This window comes from Rhinolophus ferrumequinum, chromosome 4, assembly GCF_004115265.2.
Source record: "Rhinolophus ferrumequinum isolate MPI-CBG mRhiFer1 chromosome 4, mRhiFer1_v1.p, whole genome shotgun sequence".
Classification (NCBI taxonomy): domain Eukaryota; kingdom Metazoa; phylum Chordata; class Mammalia; order Chiroptera; family Rhinolophidae; genus Rhinolophus; species Rhinolophus ferrumequinum.
In genome coordinates, this window is record NC_046287.1 from 57715589 (window position 1) to 57734794 (window position 19206).

The 19206-nt window shown below is 39.8% G+C and overlaps 1 protein-coding gene across 3 annotated transcripts in view; it reads left to right on the forward strand.

The window, feature by feature from the left end:
• Window positions 1–14988, forward strand: part of INTS10 (integrator complex subunit 10) — a 30399-nt gene extending 15411 nt beyond the window's left edge. Inside the window, exons 13-18 of one of the 3 annotated variants that reach the window (XM_033104217.1) lie at window positions 2700–2808; window positions 6929–7008; window positions 8162–8324; window positions 9240–9333; window positions 12343–12420; window positions 14575–14988. In XM_033104217.1, the coding sequence (XP_032960108.1) occupies window positions 2700–2808; window positions 6929–7008; window positions 8162–8324; window positions 9240–9333; window positions 12343–12420; window positions 14575–14731 (681 nt within the window). In that variant the 3' untranslated portion in view covers window positions 14732–14988. Of the gene's footprint in view, window positions 1–2699; window positions 2809–6928; window positions 7009–8161; window positions 8325–9196; window positions 9334–12342; window positions 12421–14574 lie in introns of those variants that run through there. The other 2 variants (XM_033104218.1, XM_033104219.1) reach the window with 2 other exon arrangements.
• Window positions 14989–19206: the final 4218 nt, after the last annotated feature.

Sequence of the window (19206 nt, forward strand, 5' to 3'; positions counted from 1 at the left end):
GATGCGCCCAGCTACCCTGGGCTTTCTGTCTGTCCTAGAGTGGCTTTTTAATTTGGTGCATGTTTACTTGAAATTTGGTCTTTCTGCCTAGATTTATTACCTAATCTTCTGACAAAGCACAGTGAGTTTGTTTCACTTATTTTTCTCTTTACTATAGCTTCCCTGAAATTAGACTTTGTGCTTTTCGCATTTCCTATTTATTCCATTTTGTTGGAGGATGATTTTTTTTTTTCTTATCTGGAATCCCTTTATGGTGGAATCTGTCTGTTGTACTTGGACAGAAGGAGCCTTTACTAAGCAGGAAATGAGGATTTCGTTAGCTTCTCTGAACCTCATGTTCTCTTTTTCATGGTGATGGCACCTCCTAGGGGTGTTGTAGGAGCTGATGTAGAAAGTCTTCTGTTTTCTCCATGATTGTGAGCCCTTCCTACCACAGGGTGGGGACAGTATTCCTTATCTTTGAGTCTCTCACAGCATCCATCACAGTAGTTTGCACAGTTCCGATACTTAATAAATGTTTGAATTCAATTAAAATGGTAAATATGTTCTTTATATATATGTAGATACTGTATAAATTTAAGACCACAGCCTAACACACAAACTCTGATTCTCATCTGTCTGTATGTTAAGTTGATTACTGTGTGATTAAAAACCCTGAATTAAGTTTTTTAACTTGAACTTTGAAATATGATTTATAATTTGCCAAGAGTTTTGGAAAGAAACAATCAGAGAGTATGTATAGACTATGTGCTTTTAAAATTGAAAAGGCTTTTTTACTGTCATTTATGTCATTGGGTGCCTAATGCTAAGTTTTGATCAATTCCTTCCAAGAACTTCAGAGAGCACATGTTTACCCACACAGATACACATATATCATGTAGACTTAGACGGCTTGACAGCCATTCTGCATTGCAGTAGGAACTGTAAAATAAACTAGTAGATTGATTAAGCTAGGCAAACGCCTTCTCTCTGAGGGCTTCAGTTACAGCTCTAAGCTGATCACTGCTGGGCCTACATCTTTGGTTTCTAACTACTGCCTGTCTTCAGCTCAGACTCAACATGTCCAGATGCGAGTTTCCTTAGTTCTGTGGCCCTTCAACAGGAAATGGTCAAGTCATGGTTGACTCTTACTCTAATCTTTCTGATTCTTCCAGTATGATACTCTCTTTGCTATAGTGTTTTATTTCTAATGCCACCACCCTAATCCATGGTTTTTAACTGAGTTTTTTGCCTATAACCTTTTTTCCATTCCTATAAATGATTGTCATTGCTTTCTAAAATAATGGCTGTCACCATTCCACTTAATTAAAAGATTGACTTTCTAAGTCCCCAGAGTTGAACCATGGTCGGGGGTGGAGAGCAAAGCAGGATATGGGATCACTGCCTTTGAGAACATATAACTTGAGTTGGAGAGAAAAGTTTAAGACAGTTAAAAATGCACTATTAAGTGGCATGCCTCAGACATGTGCGTAATAAGCATTCCCCAGCGTCCATTTAGTCCAGAAAAGATCGATAGAAAAGGTGGGCATTGAGCGATGGCAGCATAGGACTCTGCAGTACAAGTTTTGGTCCCACTACATGTTAGCCCTATGACCTGGCGCAAGTTATCTCACCAGGACTCAAGTTCAAAGTCTTAAGTACCAAGCTGTCAGTGTCTTGAAGCTAAAGCTTCACAACCTTGTGGCCACGGGGGGATTGTAGATGTGCCAAGGTTCCAGCCCCTCCACCCTCAGGACAATTAGCTGTGGCTTAGGGCAGCTAGAGTCCCCAGGGCAGTTGCTGCCAGCTCTGGGCAGTCTTACAAATACTATTTTCTATAAGTGCCAAGACATAAAAAAAAGTGGAGAAGCATAGACTTAAGATTTTACTTCCTCATCTGCAAAATGGAGAAAATCAGAAGGTTGTGCCTGACACACAGGAAATGCTCCCTCAGTAGAATCTGACTGTTGTTATTAAAATCTGAATGGGTAGATGGAAGGTGAGTGGTGATGCCTTACTCTCTGTGGGCCGCAACCTGCCTTCTCCATGTAGCACTGGAGGCCGTCTCTCATCCCCCAGCTCTGCATCTGTGCGGTCGTTTTCATCTCTATTTCCTAAACCACACTCTCCTTCCCCTCAAGTAAATCACCTAACCTGATATACAGCCCTTACCCACATCTTTCTCTCCACCTCCGAAAACCCTTTTTTCTTTTCCATATTCCAAATCCTTCCCCCTTTAAGCCTTAGTCCAGAATAACCTGCCTGCCTGCTAGTTTAGCCTCTATGTATTTCTATTTCATTTTAAATTATGTTCTGTATCATTACTATTTAGTTTTCTACTATACATCCTGTTTCGTTAATTTTTCTATTCAATGAGTTAGTAAATATTTTTAGAAAGGGACATACTGATTTTGGGTGCCACTGTGCTGTTTAACACCTTGGTAGTTTAATTACTTTTTAAGTTTTGTTCTTTTTTTTTTTAACAGCAGAGAAATGAGTTATGCTCCCTCAAAGGTCTAGTACCTAGGTTTAATCTTACTGTTACTTTTCTACGGGCACTGTTGTGCAGACAGTAATGCTCATATAAAGAATCTCAAGGCATTGCTGCAGCCCTGTGTGTGCACACATTGCCCAGTTGTATGCAAACATTTCAGTGTGATGTTGATTTGGTTTCAGTTTCAGAAACTTCAGATTAGTTCCTTTTGTCTTATTTTCTTCAGCTGACATGTGAGAAAGTCCTTGATTTGATGTGCTATATGGTACTCCCCATTCAAGATGGAGGCAAATCACAGGAAGAACCCTCAAAAATAAAGCCCAAATTTAGAAAAGGTACAGTGACAAGTTTTATTTTTATTTTGTAAAACTAGCTTTAGGACTGAAGGCTGGGAAATTTTTTATAATTCCTGAGAAGATAGTATTGTGTGGAGTGGATAGATGCCTGAAGCTGAAGCTGAATAATACTGTATGTCAACTATAACTTAATATATATAGTCACGGGATATGGAGTACAGCACAGGGAATAGAGTCAGTGAAATTTTAATAGCTATATACAATGTCAGAGGGGCAATAGATTGGGGGAGGGGGTTTGCCACTTTGTGGGGGGTGAAATGTCTAACTATTGCATTGTTTTGTACACCTGAAACTAATAAAAAAGAAAAAAAAAGATAGTATTGTGTGATCTGCAAGGCTTGACAAATTGTATAAAAATATAAAAAGTTAATCCCTTGTCAAGCATTTTCTTGGCTCTGATTTCATAAGCAGCTGTAAATTTGTCTTTCCTCCAAAGTTCTCTTCATTTCTTGAGTTTGTTATCTCTTCAGTTGTGAACTCCTTTTCCTGCCTTTACCAATTCTGAGAAAGCTTTTAGATGATTAGTTGAGTATGTTGTAGCATACCCTTCTTGGGCTGTTTTGAGCTTCGGGTGACACATTGCTTGAAAACTACATAAATTTAGTTGTAATGCTTATATAAGAAAGGAAGAAGACTCGCTGTCACTGATCTTAATTTTCACATTAAAAGTAGAAAAAGACAAGCAAATTAAGCCCAAAGAAAGTAGAAGGCAGGAAATAATAATATGAGCAGAAATCAATAAAATAAGGAAATTAATAAAGCCAAAAGTTGGTTTTGGCTTTATTAATTTGTTAAAAATTAACAAAATTGATAAACTCCTAACAAGATTGCTCATAAAGACACTAATTACCAGTATCAGGAATGAAAGAGGAAATGTCACTACAGATCCTACTAAAATCAAAGACCATTAAGAGAATAAGTTTTGAGTAACTTCATGCCAATAAATTCAACAATTTAGATAAAATGGAAAAATGTCTTGAAAACACAACTTACCAAAATGGACACAAAATGAAATAGAAAATCTGAATGTTCTGCTATTGCTCAAAGAAATTAAAATTTCTTATCAGAAGCCTTCCCATAAAGAAAACTCCAGGTACAAATGGCTTCACTGGTGAATTGAATCAAGCATTTAGAAAGAAATAACACCAGTACTACACAGTCTTAATAGAGGAAGAGGGAACGCTCTCCAATCCAGTTCTTAAGGCTCCCATAACTGATTGCAAAACCAAACAAGAGCATTATGAGAAAACATTAAAAGCCAGTATCCATCATGAACTTAGATGCCAAAATCCTTAACAAAATAAGAAGGGTAATACTCGTACATATGCCCAAGTATGTCAGGAATGCAAAAGTTGTTTAACATTCGAAAATCAATCACTGTAATTCACTACATTAGCAGATTAAAGGAGAAAAATATATGATTGTCTTAATAGATGCAGACAGAATTCAATTATGTTTACATTTATCATTCCTGATTTTAAAAATCTTAGCAAACTAGAAATAGAAGGAAACTTCCTCAGCATCATACTTAACTATGAAATATTGAATGCTTTCCCCAAGAGCAACAACAATACAAGAATATCTGCTCTCACTGCTTCAATTCGACATACTGGAGCGTCTAGCCAATACAATAGGCAAGAAAAAGAAGTAAAGGCATAAAGGTTAAAAAAATACTGCTTTTATTCAAACTATATATTTGGCAACATAGAAAGCATAAGAAATCTCCAAATAGAATAACATCAAGAATCATACTTAGGGATAAATTGAATAAAAAATGTGCAAAATCGCGTTTGTAGAGCCGAAGACTCAATATTGTTAAGGTACCAGTTCACCCCAAATGTGTCTATCAATTCAGTACAATCCAAGTCAAAATCCCAGCAGATTTTTTATTTTTTGTAAAAATTGACAAGGCTGACTGTAAAATTTACTTGGAAATACAAACTACAATAGCCAAAACAGTTTTTAAAAAGGTGAAATTGTGTGACTTAATCTACCCGATAGCAAGACTTAATGTAAAGCAACAGTTATTAAGACAATATTGGCATAAGAATGAAGAATCTAGAAATAGACCCACACACATAGTTAAATGATTTTCAATGAAGGCGCCAAAGTAATTCAATGGAGAAAGGAAAGCCTTATCAATAAATGGTGCTGGAACAAATGGATTTTTATGTGGGGGAAAAAAACGAGTCTCGACCCTTATATTATTCACAAAGTGAATTTGAAATGGAGTATAGACTAAATGGAAAAGCTAAAATGATAACATTTTTTAGAAGGAAATATCTTTGCAACTGATAGTAGATAGATTTCTTACGACACTGAAAACTTTCTAGAAGAAGAAAGCATGACAGTTTTGATAATTATTAAAGCTTCTTGAAGTACTTGGCAGTTCATTATACTTTTATGTTTACTTTATATATGTTTGAAATTTTCTATAACAAAAGGTTTTAAAATATATATATAGCCCACACCTCTTCAAAAATTAAGTTTCTCTGTGGAACAGAAATAGATGAGGTGGGTAAGACTTGACCTAGCAGACATCAGGACTTATTTTAAAGGTATAGTAACTAAGATAATCTAGTATTGGCAGAGAGATTGACCAGTGGAACAGAAGAGAGAGCCAAGAAATGGATGGCATCACAGTTCAGTGGGGGAAGAATGAATTTATCTAAGTGGTACTGGGACGATTGCTTACCCAAATGGAAAAACAACAACAATGAAAATGAGATCCCTCTTTCATACTACACAAAAATTCTTTAAATTTTAAGATTTAAATATGAAAACTAAAACTTAAACTTGTAGAAGAAAATCTTTGTACCTTCTAGGCAGAGAAAGATTTAGGCTACCAGAGCACACACCGCAAAGGAGATGATTAAGGTCTTGGTTTGAAAACCATTGCCTAAAGTTTTTTCCACAAGCATAGAAGAAAATATATGGGGGGAGGGGGGTTGACACAGTGTGAGGGATATAAATGATAAACGTCTAACTATTACTTTGTTTTGTGCACCTACAACTAATTAAATATATATATATATACACAATAAATATATATATATATGAATGTTTAATTCAGCATTGTTTATAATAGTGAAAAATTGGAAATCGCAATGTCTACCATAAAAGAATAGATAAATCAATTGTGGCATATGTAAACAACAGAATAGCATATAACATTGAAAATTGGAGGAGGGGGCAAATGGGTGAAGGACGTCAAAAGGTACAAATTTCCAGTTATAAAATAAGTCCTGGGGATATAATGTACAGCATGGTGACTATAGTTAATAATACTGTATTGCGTATTTGAAAGTTGCTCCGAGAAAGATCTTAAAGTTTTCATCACAATAAGAAAAATATTCTGTAACTATGTGTGGTGATGAATGTTAACTAGACTTATTGTGGTGGTCATTATGCAATACATACAAATATCAAATCATTATTTGTACACCTGAAACTAATATAATGTCACATGTCAATTACGCCTCAATTAAGAAAAAAATCAATGACCTAGAACCACAGGTATTAGTATCAAAAATGTAATTTGCAGAAGGGTACATATGCTATGACACCATTTACATGGTAGACTGAATACATGGGAAATATTGCTGTGTTGTATGAATGTAAATTTCTGCATTAAAAGTATGTAATATGCATAGGGATGATAAACACCATATTCAGAATAAAATTTACCTCTAGGGAGGGAGGAAGAGAATGGGATCGGAAAAGGTACACAAGAAGCTTCAACTGAATTTGTGATATAACTTATATTAAAACCTTTAAAAATGAAAGCAAAATGTTAACATTTTACAAAGCTGATTGGTGAGCACACTGGTGTTTGTAATATTCTCTCTACATAATTTTCTGTATATTTGAAATGTTTTCTAATAAAAAGTATTTAAGCAAGCTTAGGAAAGAAGATTGATAAATGAAGTCTAGAGACTGTTCAAAAACCAATTTCACCTTCAGTAAATATAGTTAAGGCTTAAATCTATGAAATAATGCAACTGTTGCTTGTCTTTTTTTTTAAGGAAAGCATCTTAAACACATGCTTTACAAAGCTATTTTCTTTGGTAATAACAAATATATTGTGGACTTTTGTTAGGTTCGGATCTGAAGCTCCTGCCTTGCACCAGCAAGGCTGTCATGCCGTACTGCCTGCATTTAATGTTAGCTTGTTTCAAGGTAAGCTTAAAGGTGATTAGTGTGAATGTTCATTTGTCATGAAAGGCATTTAATTTGCGTTGTTGTTCTAATGATCTGGAATGACTCGAATTGAGAGCCTTGAGAATGAATGTTAGTTTAGTCCTTTTAAAGTGCAGGTTGGTGTAGAGAAGAATTACGTGGGCTAAGAATTAACAAATATTTATTAAATATTGTCTGTACTAAGCAAAGATCAGTAGGAAGTAATCCCATCCTTGAGAAGTGGGACAAACATGCAAATAACTTTGCTTATAGTAGTGTTCAGTAAATATTTTATAAATTAATATACAAGTCAGAATATATTAGCTACAGAAGAAGGGAATATAAATGTAGTTGGGTTCATAGAGGGATGATAAGTTTATTATCATGAAGATATGGTGAGTGAAAGCATTTTAGGTATAACGATGAACACCAGCAAAGGCCCAGAAGGAAGGTTAAAGACTGTTGAAAGAACACTAGGCCCTTAGCTGCAGATATTATGAACCCTTAGAGTAGACAGGCTTATGAGCGAGAGAACAACAGTATCGGGTCTCCACTTTAGAGCAGTAATTCCAAATTAAACTCATCATCAGAATCTCTTGGGGTGCCAGAAACAATTTAAAGGTGATTTTAGACATAGCTGCTCATTTAGAACAAAAAGTCCTTTGAAGTTTCTCCAGTTCACATTCCTGTTTCCTTCCTTGTTGCTCACTGCCTTTCTTTCTCCCCGGCCCATGTTCTCCTCAATCCCATCTCTCCCAGATGGCTTCTTGCCCACCCTCCACCCCCACTGTCTCCTTAAAAGAAATCCCCAAATTCTTCTCTCTGTTTATAGACTGCTCAGCTTTCTCTCTCCCTGATTTCCCAATTCAAAGCTTCAGGCCCACCATGCTTGGCTAGGTCCCATCAACATGCTCATGTAAACGCGTTGCCAGAGACCATTTTCACAGCGCAGGGGTAACCAGGGCTTCTCTGGTCAGGACCTACCCTCCTGCGTGGGCAGTTGTGATGTTTGCAGGGCGGGTTTGTTTCCTGCTTTGTTCCCTTCTTACTCATACTACAGCATTATTTTTAAGGAAGTGATGATGTTCGGTGTATTTCAGATTACCCCGTGATTCCTTTTCCTATTGTGTCTGCATACATCTTTGTCTTGCAGCTTAGAGCTTTCACGGACAGCAGGGATGACATGGCACTGGGGCATGTGATCGTACTGCTTCAGCAAGAGTGGCCACGGGGAGAGAATCTTTTCTTGAAAGCTGTCAATAAGATTTGCCAACAAGGAAATTTCCAATACGAGAATTTTTTCAATTATGTTACAAGTATCCTTTTTCTTGTTTAAGCATAAGAAATTCTGATCTTTTTTTAATGAATGAACCATTCTGGGTAGAAATAATGGTTTTCACTGGGGGAAAAGGAGAAGGAAAGGAGGATTAAAAATGGGACTTGTGAAAGTCATAAAAGGCCTCAAGGAGGTAATGCAAGGAATCAGGAATGTCAACTACCCTGTTCCATTTCCCACTGCCAGCGACTTCAGGAAAGTACCCAAGATGCCTGAAGTAACAGCCTACAGGTTCCTGATAGGCCCAGAGGGGCTGATTTGGCCATAGAATACAATAGTTCATTGGTCTTCGTCTAACAGAAGAGGGCCTCCAGGGGCCTCTCCTGGGCCATTGCTGTCCCCTGGGGGTCAGTGGTTGGAGCACTGCAGTGGCTGTCCCAGCTGCCACTGGGTGCTCACCACAGATGCTTCCCAACACAACAGTTGCTGCCAGGGATAGGGATATTGGATTTCATACTGTCTGTTAGGGAAAGACCACCTTTGAATGAAAGGTTATGCATCAGTTTGGTATTTATACTTTATTGCTTATCTTAACACATTATTTTTGAGTTGCAAGGAATCTCATATCCTTGTCCAAATGCCCAGAGCAATAATTCTTAACCTTTTGGGGGGATACAACACCCCTCCTCCTCTTTCATCTCTTATTAAGAAAATAGAAGCTTTTGCTCTTATGACCACATAGCATGTTTGATTATCATCTATATGAAAAACGTTTATCTTTGTGAGGTAGTTTGGTCAGTTTAAAAATCATTAGTTTTAGAATCAGGCAGACCTGGGTTCCAATACTGACTCTACAAGTGTTAGTGGGATTACTCAGTCACTACAAGCCTGTTTCCTCATCCAAGAGACCAGAGCACTTTGCTCTTCATGTGGTTAACCTGAATCTGGCCTGCAGATATTGATATGCTGGAGGAATTCGCCTACTTAAGAACTCAGGAAGGTGGGAAAATTCATCTGGAATTACTACCCAATCAAGGAATGCTGATCAAGTAAGCAGACTGTCTCTTGCCCTCCCATGCTAAGTGCTCTCCTTCTGTGTGCTTGTAGGACATACTTGTAAATTTACATACCTTTCAAATATTTAATAGAAAGGAATCCAAACCTGATCTCTTTTTTTAAGAGTAGGTTTGATTCTGGATACCTTTCCCAAGACTTCCCATTTCCTTAGCTACATTTCTGATAAAATGTTGCTTCAATTGGGGTGTTCCTGTTACTTTTGAAACTTTTTCACTAGATGACAGTCTCATTCATGATATCTTTTCCGTTCCAAAATTTGCAGCTTGATTCTATAAATTTTTGATTAGACTTAGAGTGCTGTCAATTAAGAAAAGCCATGCTTAATTGTACTGGATTAGGACAATTCGTTAGGAAAAACTACAAACATTATTTATAAGGTTATACCTGGAGTTCAGTATTGAATTGAAGCCCACCTAAGCTCTCCTCATTGCTTACATAGAAAGTAATAGAAAAATACATAATTATTTTACAAAGAAAAATAGCCAGTCTAGATCTCCAAGAATGCACCTGCCCCCATAAGTGACGGTGGGGTGCTTGGCCTCAGGCTTGCCCCACTACACTTAGAGAAAGTTAGTAACCATTTATGATTTTTAAATAGCTCATAAATCTTGCTTCTATCCTTTAGTCCTCGTTGTAATTTGGATAATATATCCTCTGTGATTGAAATGCCACGCAGTTTGATTTTCGTACTTCCTCCTTTGCATCCTGCATATTCAGCATGTCTTCAGTCAGTGTAGAGCCACTGCAAGAGACGCAACCTGAGTGAGAAGAAAGTGTTGCTAAGGCTGAAAACATTTTCCTTTTCCCCTCAATTGTGAAATGAACACGTTTTCAGTCGTTGAAAGCCAAAATCCACATCTTGTTCTCTTTATAGAGTCTTAGAAGTGTTGAGAGAGGAAAGTAAGAGATGTTCATTCTGGATATCTATAACCTCAGTAATCTGGTGCATAGAAACAACATGTCCGGTCAATAATAGAGTCTTGTGGAATCCAGTCTAAGGAATGGGAAAATTAAGGGGGGTGGTTCTTGTCCTTCATCTTATAAATGTTATTAAATATTTTAAACATATAAAAAAAATGCTTTTTTTTGTTTGTTTTTGTTTTTGTTTAAACATAAGACCTTTATACATTAGGTTGCTTCAGCAAGAAGGACTGGACATGCTCATCTTCCCATCTCCATTTACTTCCCTAAGACTGTGAATACAAACTATGGGAACAATAATTGCAGGTTCAAAATATTCTTAACAGTGTTTGAGAAGAATATTGCTTTTGACATGGGAGCCTCCGTAACCCCTTTTGTGTTGTGGTTTCTTTTCTAGGTTTTGAGGCTGGATATACAAATATACCTTTAATAGTTTTTTAGTTAATTCCAATTAACACTAATTATATAAATTATTATAATATAGAGACAGCCTTAGAACCAACTTCATTTACTTAGGATTAAACCTACGGATAATTCTCATTTTACTTAGATAATGCTTAACTGTGGAAGTGGGAGAGAATGGATTGCCAGAAAAATCAACAGTGGAATCTGTTTACTATACTGGAAACTTTCTTTTTTAGCCAGTTTTTATTAAGCTAAACAGTGACCTGAATTACATGCAGAGAACCTCCGTGGACAAGGAATGAATCAAGTAACTGTTGGACACCCAGATAATATCACTGTTAAGGGTTGTTTAGGGCAAGGCATTGATTCCCAGCATACGTTTCTAGGTTGTGAGGGATAATTCCATGCTCTCACCTTGGTCATATAACCCTTAATTTCTTCTAACTCCCCTGTAGAAGACCACTAAGCCTCATAGGAAACCTGCTTCCATCAGTTTGGAGGCAGGAATTGGCGTTGTGATTCAGTGAGTTGACATTGTAGGAATTTGTCCAGTCGTCACTGTGAGTCTCAAGGTTCATTTAAAACCTGCATTTCAAATTACTTATGCCTCAACTACAGTGGGAAAAGCAAGCTGCGTACGCCAGAGCACTCTTGCTAATTGAGGTATGATTGGCAATAAAACTATATTCCTTTTCCCTTTGGGATGCAAACAAATTCTCTGAAGCCACTGAAGACCTTTTGGGGGGCCCCTGCAGCTAAGTGGCAGAGATGTTGTGAACAGTGTACAGTCCCTCTCCTTGGGTAAGGTTGTGAGTCCGTCCTAGTTGTGGCATCTCGGATGCAAGCAGGTACAGTACGAACACTGGGGCACCTGGGGCCTGCCTGACATTTTGCTTTTATGTATTGTAAAATAGAGAAAAATTTCTATGCTGATATTTGCAGTATCTTAGTTGCATTAGACTGGATGAAAATGGAAAACGGTGTCTTGTGTATGCTCTGAATAGGGTGGATAATGATATTCTATGAGTTGATCACCCAGCTAATATACTAAATCTTTGTTGTTACAGAATTCTGCAAAGCCATGGGTCCCAGACTCTTTTTTTTCCCCCCATTTTTCCTTTTTTCAGTACTTTTTGAAATTCAAACTCAACCTTTCTTTATCAGAAAAATTGCCAGCCCCTCTAGTCCTCTCGGAAGGGCCTCTTCACTTTGGGGCTTCAGTCCTGTCAAGGATGGTTACAAAAAGTCACCAGGTCTATTTCTGGGATTGGCGTGGGCATGAGAAGAGTGGAGAGTGAAGGATGCTGGATGTGAAAACGTGTCTTCTCAAGTGTTAACCCCTCTCCCCACCGCCATTCAGTTGCATCTCATCGTCCTTCCTCAGTGGTTGCTTTTTATGCCAAATCTCAAGTGGGCTGAGCTCGGAGACCAGGAACCACGATGCCTGTGGACAGGCCTCAGCAGCGGGTGCAGTGAGAGGGCTCACTAGCTTCTCCCCGTCGTCCTGACACAGCTGCAGCCAGGGGCCGGTGGAGGTTAAAGGGTTTCTGTATAGTCTGCTTCTGGTCTTGTGCATTTTCTCTGGCGTGTTGTTTTTGCAGTGCAGGGTGAGTCGGTGTGGGTGTTTGAATGCTGCTGTTTGCTGTTTTTTAAAGGCCTTCTAGCCCTCCCATGGGGTTACTGCAGCAGGAATTCTTACCTGTGCTTCAGCCCAGCATACAGACTGCTGACAGGTACCAAGTGGAAAAACACCTGCTCATAGTGTGCTGTTATGTCAACATGTTTTACTGCCCATGGTTTTCAGCTCTTTGTTCCTCAGTGCTCTTCTTCATGCTTTATTTTTTTAATTTGTTCTGCATTCCTTGGCAAACCATCTGGTTGTAATATTGTAACATTTCTTATTTTTTCCCATAAGTTGCCAGTGTTTTTGTGTTCGATTTAAAAATCATTATGGATCTAGAAAGACATGAAAGTTATATAAAACTGTCAGATTTAAGTGCACATTAGATTAGGCACTAAACTATGATTCTCTTTTTATAAAACATAAGGCATTCAATTATAACTACTTAAGGATGCCGAAGCTTATTTTAAGTACATTTTTATTCTTGGATTTTCATATTAGTGACCAGTGTTGAGGTTTTGATCTCAGCAGGCATTAGCACAGTATTTGCCTGCCATCGATACTGGTTTTTAGACCTTAATGTTATGAATTGAAAATATTTGGTAGGCTAGAATGTCATGTTTATTAGCTGATTTATCCTGTTCTTAAACCACGAAAGTTAAGTAATTCTCTTCATCCAAATTTGCCAGAGGGATAGAGGCTCTGACAGAAATATAATTGCGTTGTGTTGCCCTGTCGATATGGCAACAGTACCATTGAACCATGACCAGCAGGACACATTTTATTACGTTTTGCTTGTATTATGGGGAGAGTTTGCTTTGAACCATCAATACCCTTGAGCTTACTGTCCGCACATACCAGTTTGTTAGTGACTCAGCTCCAACTGGGGTTGCAGAATGGGACCCAGAAGATCAGAATCTCAGGACAGCATAAAATGGTGTGCATCTATTCCCCGTGGGACTCGGCCTCAGCCTCACTGATACGGTGTCCTTGTTACCGAGTTCACCAGCCAGGCGTGACTAGAAATGTCCACAGAGAACTGTGTGTTTCCTCCATGGCTTGGCCATTTCACTGCATGTTCTTTAAAATGTCCGTGGGCAGTGTGGAGTGGCCAGAAGTATCCTTACGAGTCTTGACAAAGCCGGGGTGTTTTTCTTCTGCTGCACTGCAGCCTTATGGCTTCTGTGGTACTTCGACACTAAATTTTTAAAGTCTACAAATTTTGAAGCACAAACATTTTAGAGTGGTTTCAACAGTTTTATTTTGGCCAATACATAACAATCCAATTTTAAATCTCTGTCACTGTGTCTGATGCAAGTGAAGCAGCAGGGGTGGGGAATGGAGATGGCTTCTATTTGTCTAAATCCACCAAATTGCTGAACTAGTAGTTAAAACTCCTTTCCTTTTAACCGAACCTGTTGGATTTTGCTAGATTATTCTTTTTCTTTCTTCATTTTGGTGGGATTTCCTTTGTGATTTCCTTCTCTAAAGCACAACTTTTTGGGGTGTAATTAAAGACCTTGCTTGTGTTCCCACCTGCCCTCCCACCAATGTGCACGTGGAGCAGATCTGGTGTTCACATGGCTTTCGCAGGCCATTGGCTGTTCTTCATCGATTTCTGCTGCTCTCCCCACCTGTGCCAGACTCTTGTCTTGGGATCCCCAACTCCTCCTGCTTCTCAAGCAGACATGAATCTGGCTGGGCTCACCACTTAGAGGAGCTGTCCTGTTCTGACTGCACGGGGACAGAGACATGCTTGAACCCGGTGGCTGTGCACAATCCTTGAACCTTTCACGGAGCACCGGCCCGAGGGGCCAGGGACCCGAGCTCAGTTTGGTGGCTGGTTCATTGTGGTTTTCCTCCTCCCTGCTGCTGCTTCTGCAGTCAGCTGGCCTGACTAGGCACGAGCTGTGTGCTAGTGTGAACAGGGACCCAGTTGGCCCAGAGTAACGGAACTGTGCACAAGTCAGCATAGGGATGCAGAACGTCAAAGCTGCAGGAGTTCAAAAGCAAAGCAGGTGACATTTTACCAGACATTTAGATGTTTAAAATATCCTTTTACTGAGTGGGAAAGATGTCATTCTAGTTTTAAGTCTTTCTGAGAAGGAATAGGCAAAGGGGTTGATTGGTTCGGGCTATTCTTTTTTAAATTGTTTACTTACTTATACTTAGATTTGAGGCAGGCCTTCCTCCTACCCCAGAGACCCTGACCAGTGAGGTCAGCGCTAACCGTGGTGTCCATCTGTTTCCCTGTCACTGCCCTCAGGCACCACACGGTTACTCGGGGCATCACCAAGGGTGTGAAGGAGGACTTCCGCCTGGCCATGGAGCGCCAGGTGTCCCGCTGCGGTGAGAACCTGATGGTGGTGCTGCACAGGTTCTGCATCAACGAGAAGATCTTGCTTCTTCAGACTCTGGCCTGACTGGAGACCTTTCTGCTACACAAGTCATAGCCGTGTCATTTTGGGGGAAGACATAAAGCATTGACGAATGTTGCTTTATGACTCTTAAAGAGAAGAAAACTGAGTTCTAACTCCTTGGTTGCCTAAAAGTAGTTTCCAAGAGTCTGAGAAGCTATTTCTATTTTTAAGAGTCATTGTTTTGTAATTTTTGTAAAACGAAAGAATCAACCTGTTTTGTAAATAAAAATCATCCTAAATTTGGAGTTTTTAAGATGTTATCTCACTTTTTACGAGTTTCTAAACAAGGGTGCACTTTACTTTTAAAAAGACATTATTCTTTTCATGATCTCAAGATTTGATTTTCCATAGTTACGTTAAATATTACATATCAACATTATATTTTCATTTGGGAAGTTTTAATACCAAAAACCTTTATGCCAGAGTGAACGTGAGTGAACTTCTGCTGAAGGAGCCATGAGGGTAGGGGTGGGGATCTGCCAAACAGTCCAGGAAAAGGAATGATGGAAGGGGAGGCACCTCTCTGCTCAGGCCTCAAGATAGCCCTGCTGCTGTGCCAGGGAGGCCTGGTGCTGTCTGCCGGTGCTCTGGGGCCAGACTGCCGGGCTTCCAACCCTGGCTCTGCGCGGCCCTTCACTTGCAATGTATTAGGGACAAGTTAGTTTCTCTGTTCCTCAAGCTTTTCAACCAGAAAAACAAAGGTAATGGCACTTACAGGTTATAAAGACTAAATGCGACATCACCTGAAATACTTAGAAGAGTAAATTGCCCATCGTAATTGTTCAACCAGTGTTAGCTGTCAGGTTTATTTTTTTCTTTTGCTGTTCCCAGAAATATATTAGGTAAACAACAAACTTTTGTTTCTAGGGGCTATTTAAGAATGAACGAGCTAAGAAGTTATTCAGTTACTTCGCATAAAGAGATTTAGAAATCTAAGACCCTTTTTATAGGTATATTAAAGTCAATAAAGTGCTTTAACTAATAGACATCTGATCTCAGGAAATACTTCCTCTAGCTGATTTTACAGTGTATCAATATAATATGAGTAGTTTACAACTATATAAACCATCCTATTGTTTTTCTCATGGAGTGTGTTGTCCTCCAACTGCTTTCAAATTAAACAGACACTTACCTCTGTTTTACTAACACCCTCCTCAGATTGGTGTTTGGGAGCAATATATATCAAAACAAGACTTTCTAATACCCAAATCGTTAGGCACCAGATAAAAAAGGATCATTTTTTTCTTAATTTCGTGGTGCCACTCCTGTGTGCCAAATTGCAGGGGAAGTGGAAGGATGTGACTACAAATAGGTTAAGATACAAGAACAAACTAGTCTTGAAGTGGTAAATCAGAAGAAGAACTGATTTCTATAGAGAAAGTCCCAGTAGTCAGGACAGAATTTCACCAGAACCCAAAATGGTAACAGACACTGTGGGGAGTCATATGCCAGGCACTTCAGGGAGCAAGGCCACCTGTCCTTAGAGCTAGCATTTTGGATGGAATTCTGCAAAGTAAAGTCAGCGTGATAATGGCATCTTTTGTCTATTGTAGTGTTTAGACATACACAATTAGATAAGGTGTTTATGAAGACAGGCAATTTATAACATAATGCAAATATCCAGTATTTCTACCAACTTTGAATTTGGAAATGCATGTATCCTGAAGAAAAACATTATTTTGAAACTAATCCCCAACAAATACTGATTACCAAGAGAAAAATGTGGGCTTGCTACACTTTGGGGAAGAGTTAGATTACATGAGAGAGATCCAAGATGGCTGCATCCTTCCATGAACACATTAAAATTACAGCTAAATTATAGAACAATCAACCTGGAGAACCATCTGAAGTTTAGCCAAACAGAAGTCCTATAACTGAAAATATAAAGAAGGAGCCACGACGACACTGATAGGAGGGGCAGAAAGGCGGAACGGGCCCTAAACCTCCCTGTGGTGGTTAAGAATCAGGAGGGATACCTCAGCCATGGAGGTAGGTTCCTCCTGGGAGGAGTGAGGGACGTCAGCCCCACACCAGGCTCCCCAGCCAGAGAACTGGTGCCAAGAAAAGGAGCCCCCACGACATCTGGCTGTGAAAAACAGTGGGAATTCTGACCATTGGGGTAGGACAAAAGGATGCAGGAAACCCAGACGTCCTCTTAAACAGATAGCACACAGGCTCACTCACAGGCACTCACCTTGGGTTCCAGCGATGGGACAGTGACTTGGGGCCTTGGAGACATATGGAGGTTCAGACTGAGGAGTGTGACTGCAGGGGGAGGACTGGAGGACAGTCGGCATTTTCCCGGTGAGGGGTCCTCTTTCTGTGCAGCCATCTTTCTTATATTGAGCCCGCCCCCACAGGCCAAGTCTGAATTTGACTGGCTTGGTGAGCTCCAATGCTTCGCTCTGTTGACTCAGCTGGGACCTGCCCTCCTCCCCCATTCACAGTCGCGCAGCTGGAGGCACTTTCTCAGAGCACCCAGCCCATTTCTGCATTGCACTCTCTCTAGGAAAACTGTTGGAGTCCCTGGGCCTAAGGCAGGTGGCAACTGGCCTTGGTGCACTCTGAGACTTTTGCTGAGTCACTCCAGGCTTAGCACTGGCACCAAACCAGAATCTGCATTAACCTGATGACCACAACTCTTCCCACTCTAGTGACTCCCTGAGACCCTGCTTCACTTAACTCATATACCACACCAGGTTTTATCAGTGGCTGAAGCTTAAGGCAGCTGGCAGGTGGCAGTAGGCTTCCAAGTGTCCCAGCTTTTTGCAGAGTCCCCCAGGCCTGGTGCTGGTGGCAGCCATCCTCAGTTCACAGCATGGCCTCTCCCACATGCCTCCAGGTACGGCATTGGCAGCGAACAACCATGTATTGCTTTGTAGCTCCTACCAGTACTCCCTGCTTGGTCACAGACAGTGGCTAACCTGGGGCTGCACCGGAGCCCCTCCCGAGAGACCTCAGAACCAATATACTTGCAGGTCAGCTTCAGACGACAGCAGAACACTACCCAATTAGCCCCACAAGCAGCATACACGAAGGACAGTCTTAACAGGCCACAGAGCCCACTGGGGTAAATCCCACTTAGTGGGGTCAATCTCCTGCACAGCAGCCCATAAGCTGTGGACATGGCCAAACCCCACAGCTAATCAGCCTGAGGGTCAGTCCCACCTACTGATGTGCCAATAGCAATCAAGGCTCAACTACAACAGAAGGGCACACACAATCCATACAAGGGATACTCCTGGAGCACCCAGAGCAGGAGACAAGGGAGACTGTGTCACTGTGCCCCACAGGGCACCTACTACATAAGGCCACCTGGCCAGAACTGGGAGACATAGCAGAAATACCTAATACATAGAAACAAACACAGAGAGGCAGCCAAAAGTGAGGAAACAAAGAAATGCATCCCAAATGAAAGAACAGGAGAAAAATCCAGAAAAAAAACTAAACGGAAATGGAGGCAAGCAACCTACCAGATAGAGTTCAAAACAATGGTTATAAGGCTGCTCAAGGGATTTAGTGAGAATTTCAACAGAGATTGCAAGCATAAAAAAAGACGTAGAAATCATAAAAAAGAACCAGTTAGAAGTGAAGAATACAATAACTGAAATGAAGAATGCACTGGAAGGAATCACCAACAGACTAGATGAAGCAGAGGATCGAATCAACAATTTGGAAGACAAGATAGCAAAAAACACCTAATCAGAATAGCAAAAAAGAGAAAAGAATAAAAAAAAAAATGAGGATAGTTTAAGCGACCTCTGGGACAACATCAAGTATAACAACATTCGCATCATTGAGGCACCAAAAAGAGAAGAGAGAAAGCAAGAAATGGAAAACCTATTTGAAGAAATAATGACTGAAAACTTTTCTAACCTGATGAAGGAAATAGACATACTAGCCCAAGAAGCACAGAGAGTCCAAAACAGGATGAAACCAAACAGGTCCACACCTAGACACATTATAATTAAAATGGCAAAGGTTAATGACAAAGAGAGAATCCTAAAAGCAGCAAGGGAAAGGCAACTAGAACTTATAAGGAAGCTCAGCTGATTTCTCAACAGAAAGCATGCAGGCCAGAAGGGACTGGCAGGAAATATTCAACATGATGAAAAGTGAGGACCTACAACCCAAACTACTCAACCCAACAAAGCTATCGTTTAAAATTGAAGGACAGATAAAGAGCTTCCCAGACAAGAAAAAGCTGAAGGAGTTCATCACCACCAAACCAGTATTACAAAGAATATTAGAGGGATTTCTTTAAGACAGAAAAACAAATCAAAATTATGAATAATAAAATGGCAATAACTACATACCTGTCAACAATTACTTTCAATGTAAATGGATTAAATGCTTTAATCAAAAGACATAGGAAGGCTGAATGGATAAGAAAACAAAACCCTTACATATGCTGCCTACAAGAGACTCACTTCAAATTGAAAGACACACACAGAGACAGAAAATAAAGGGGTGGAAAA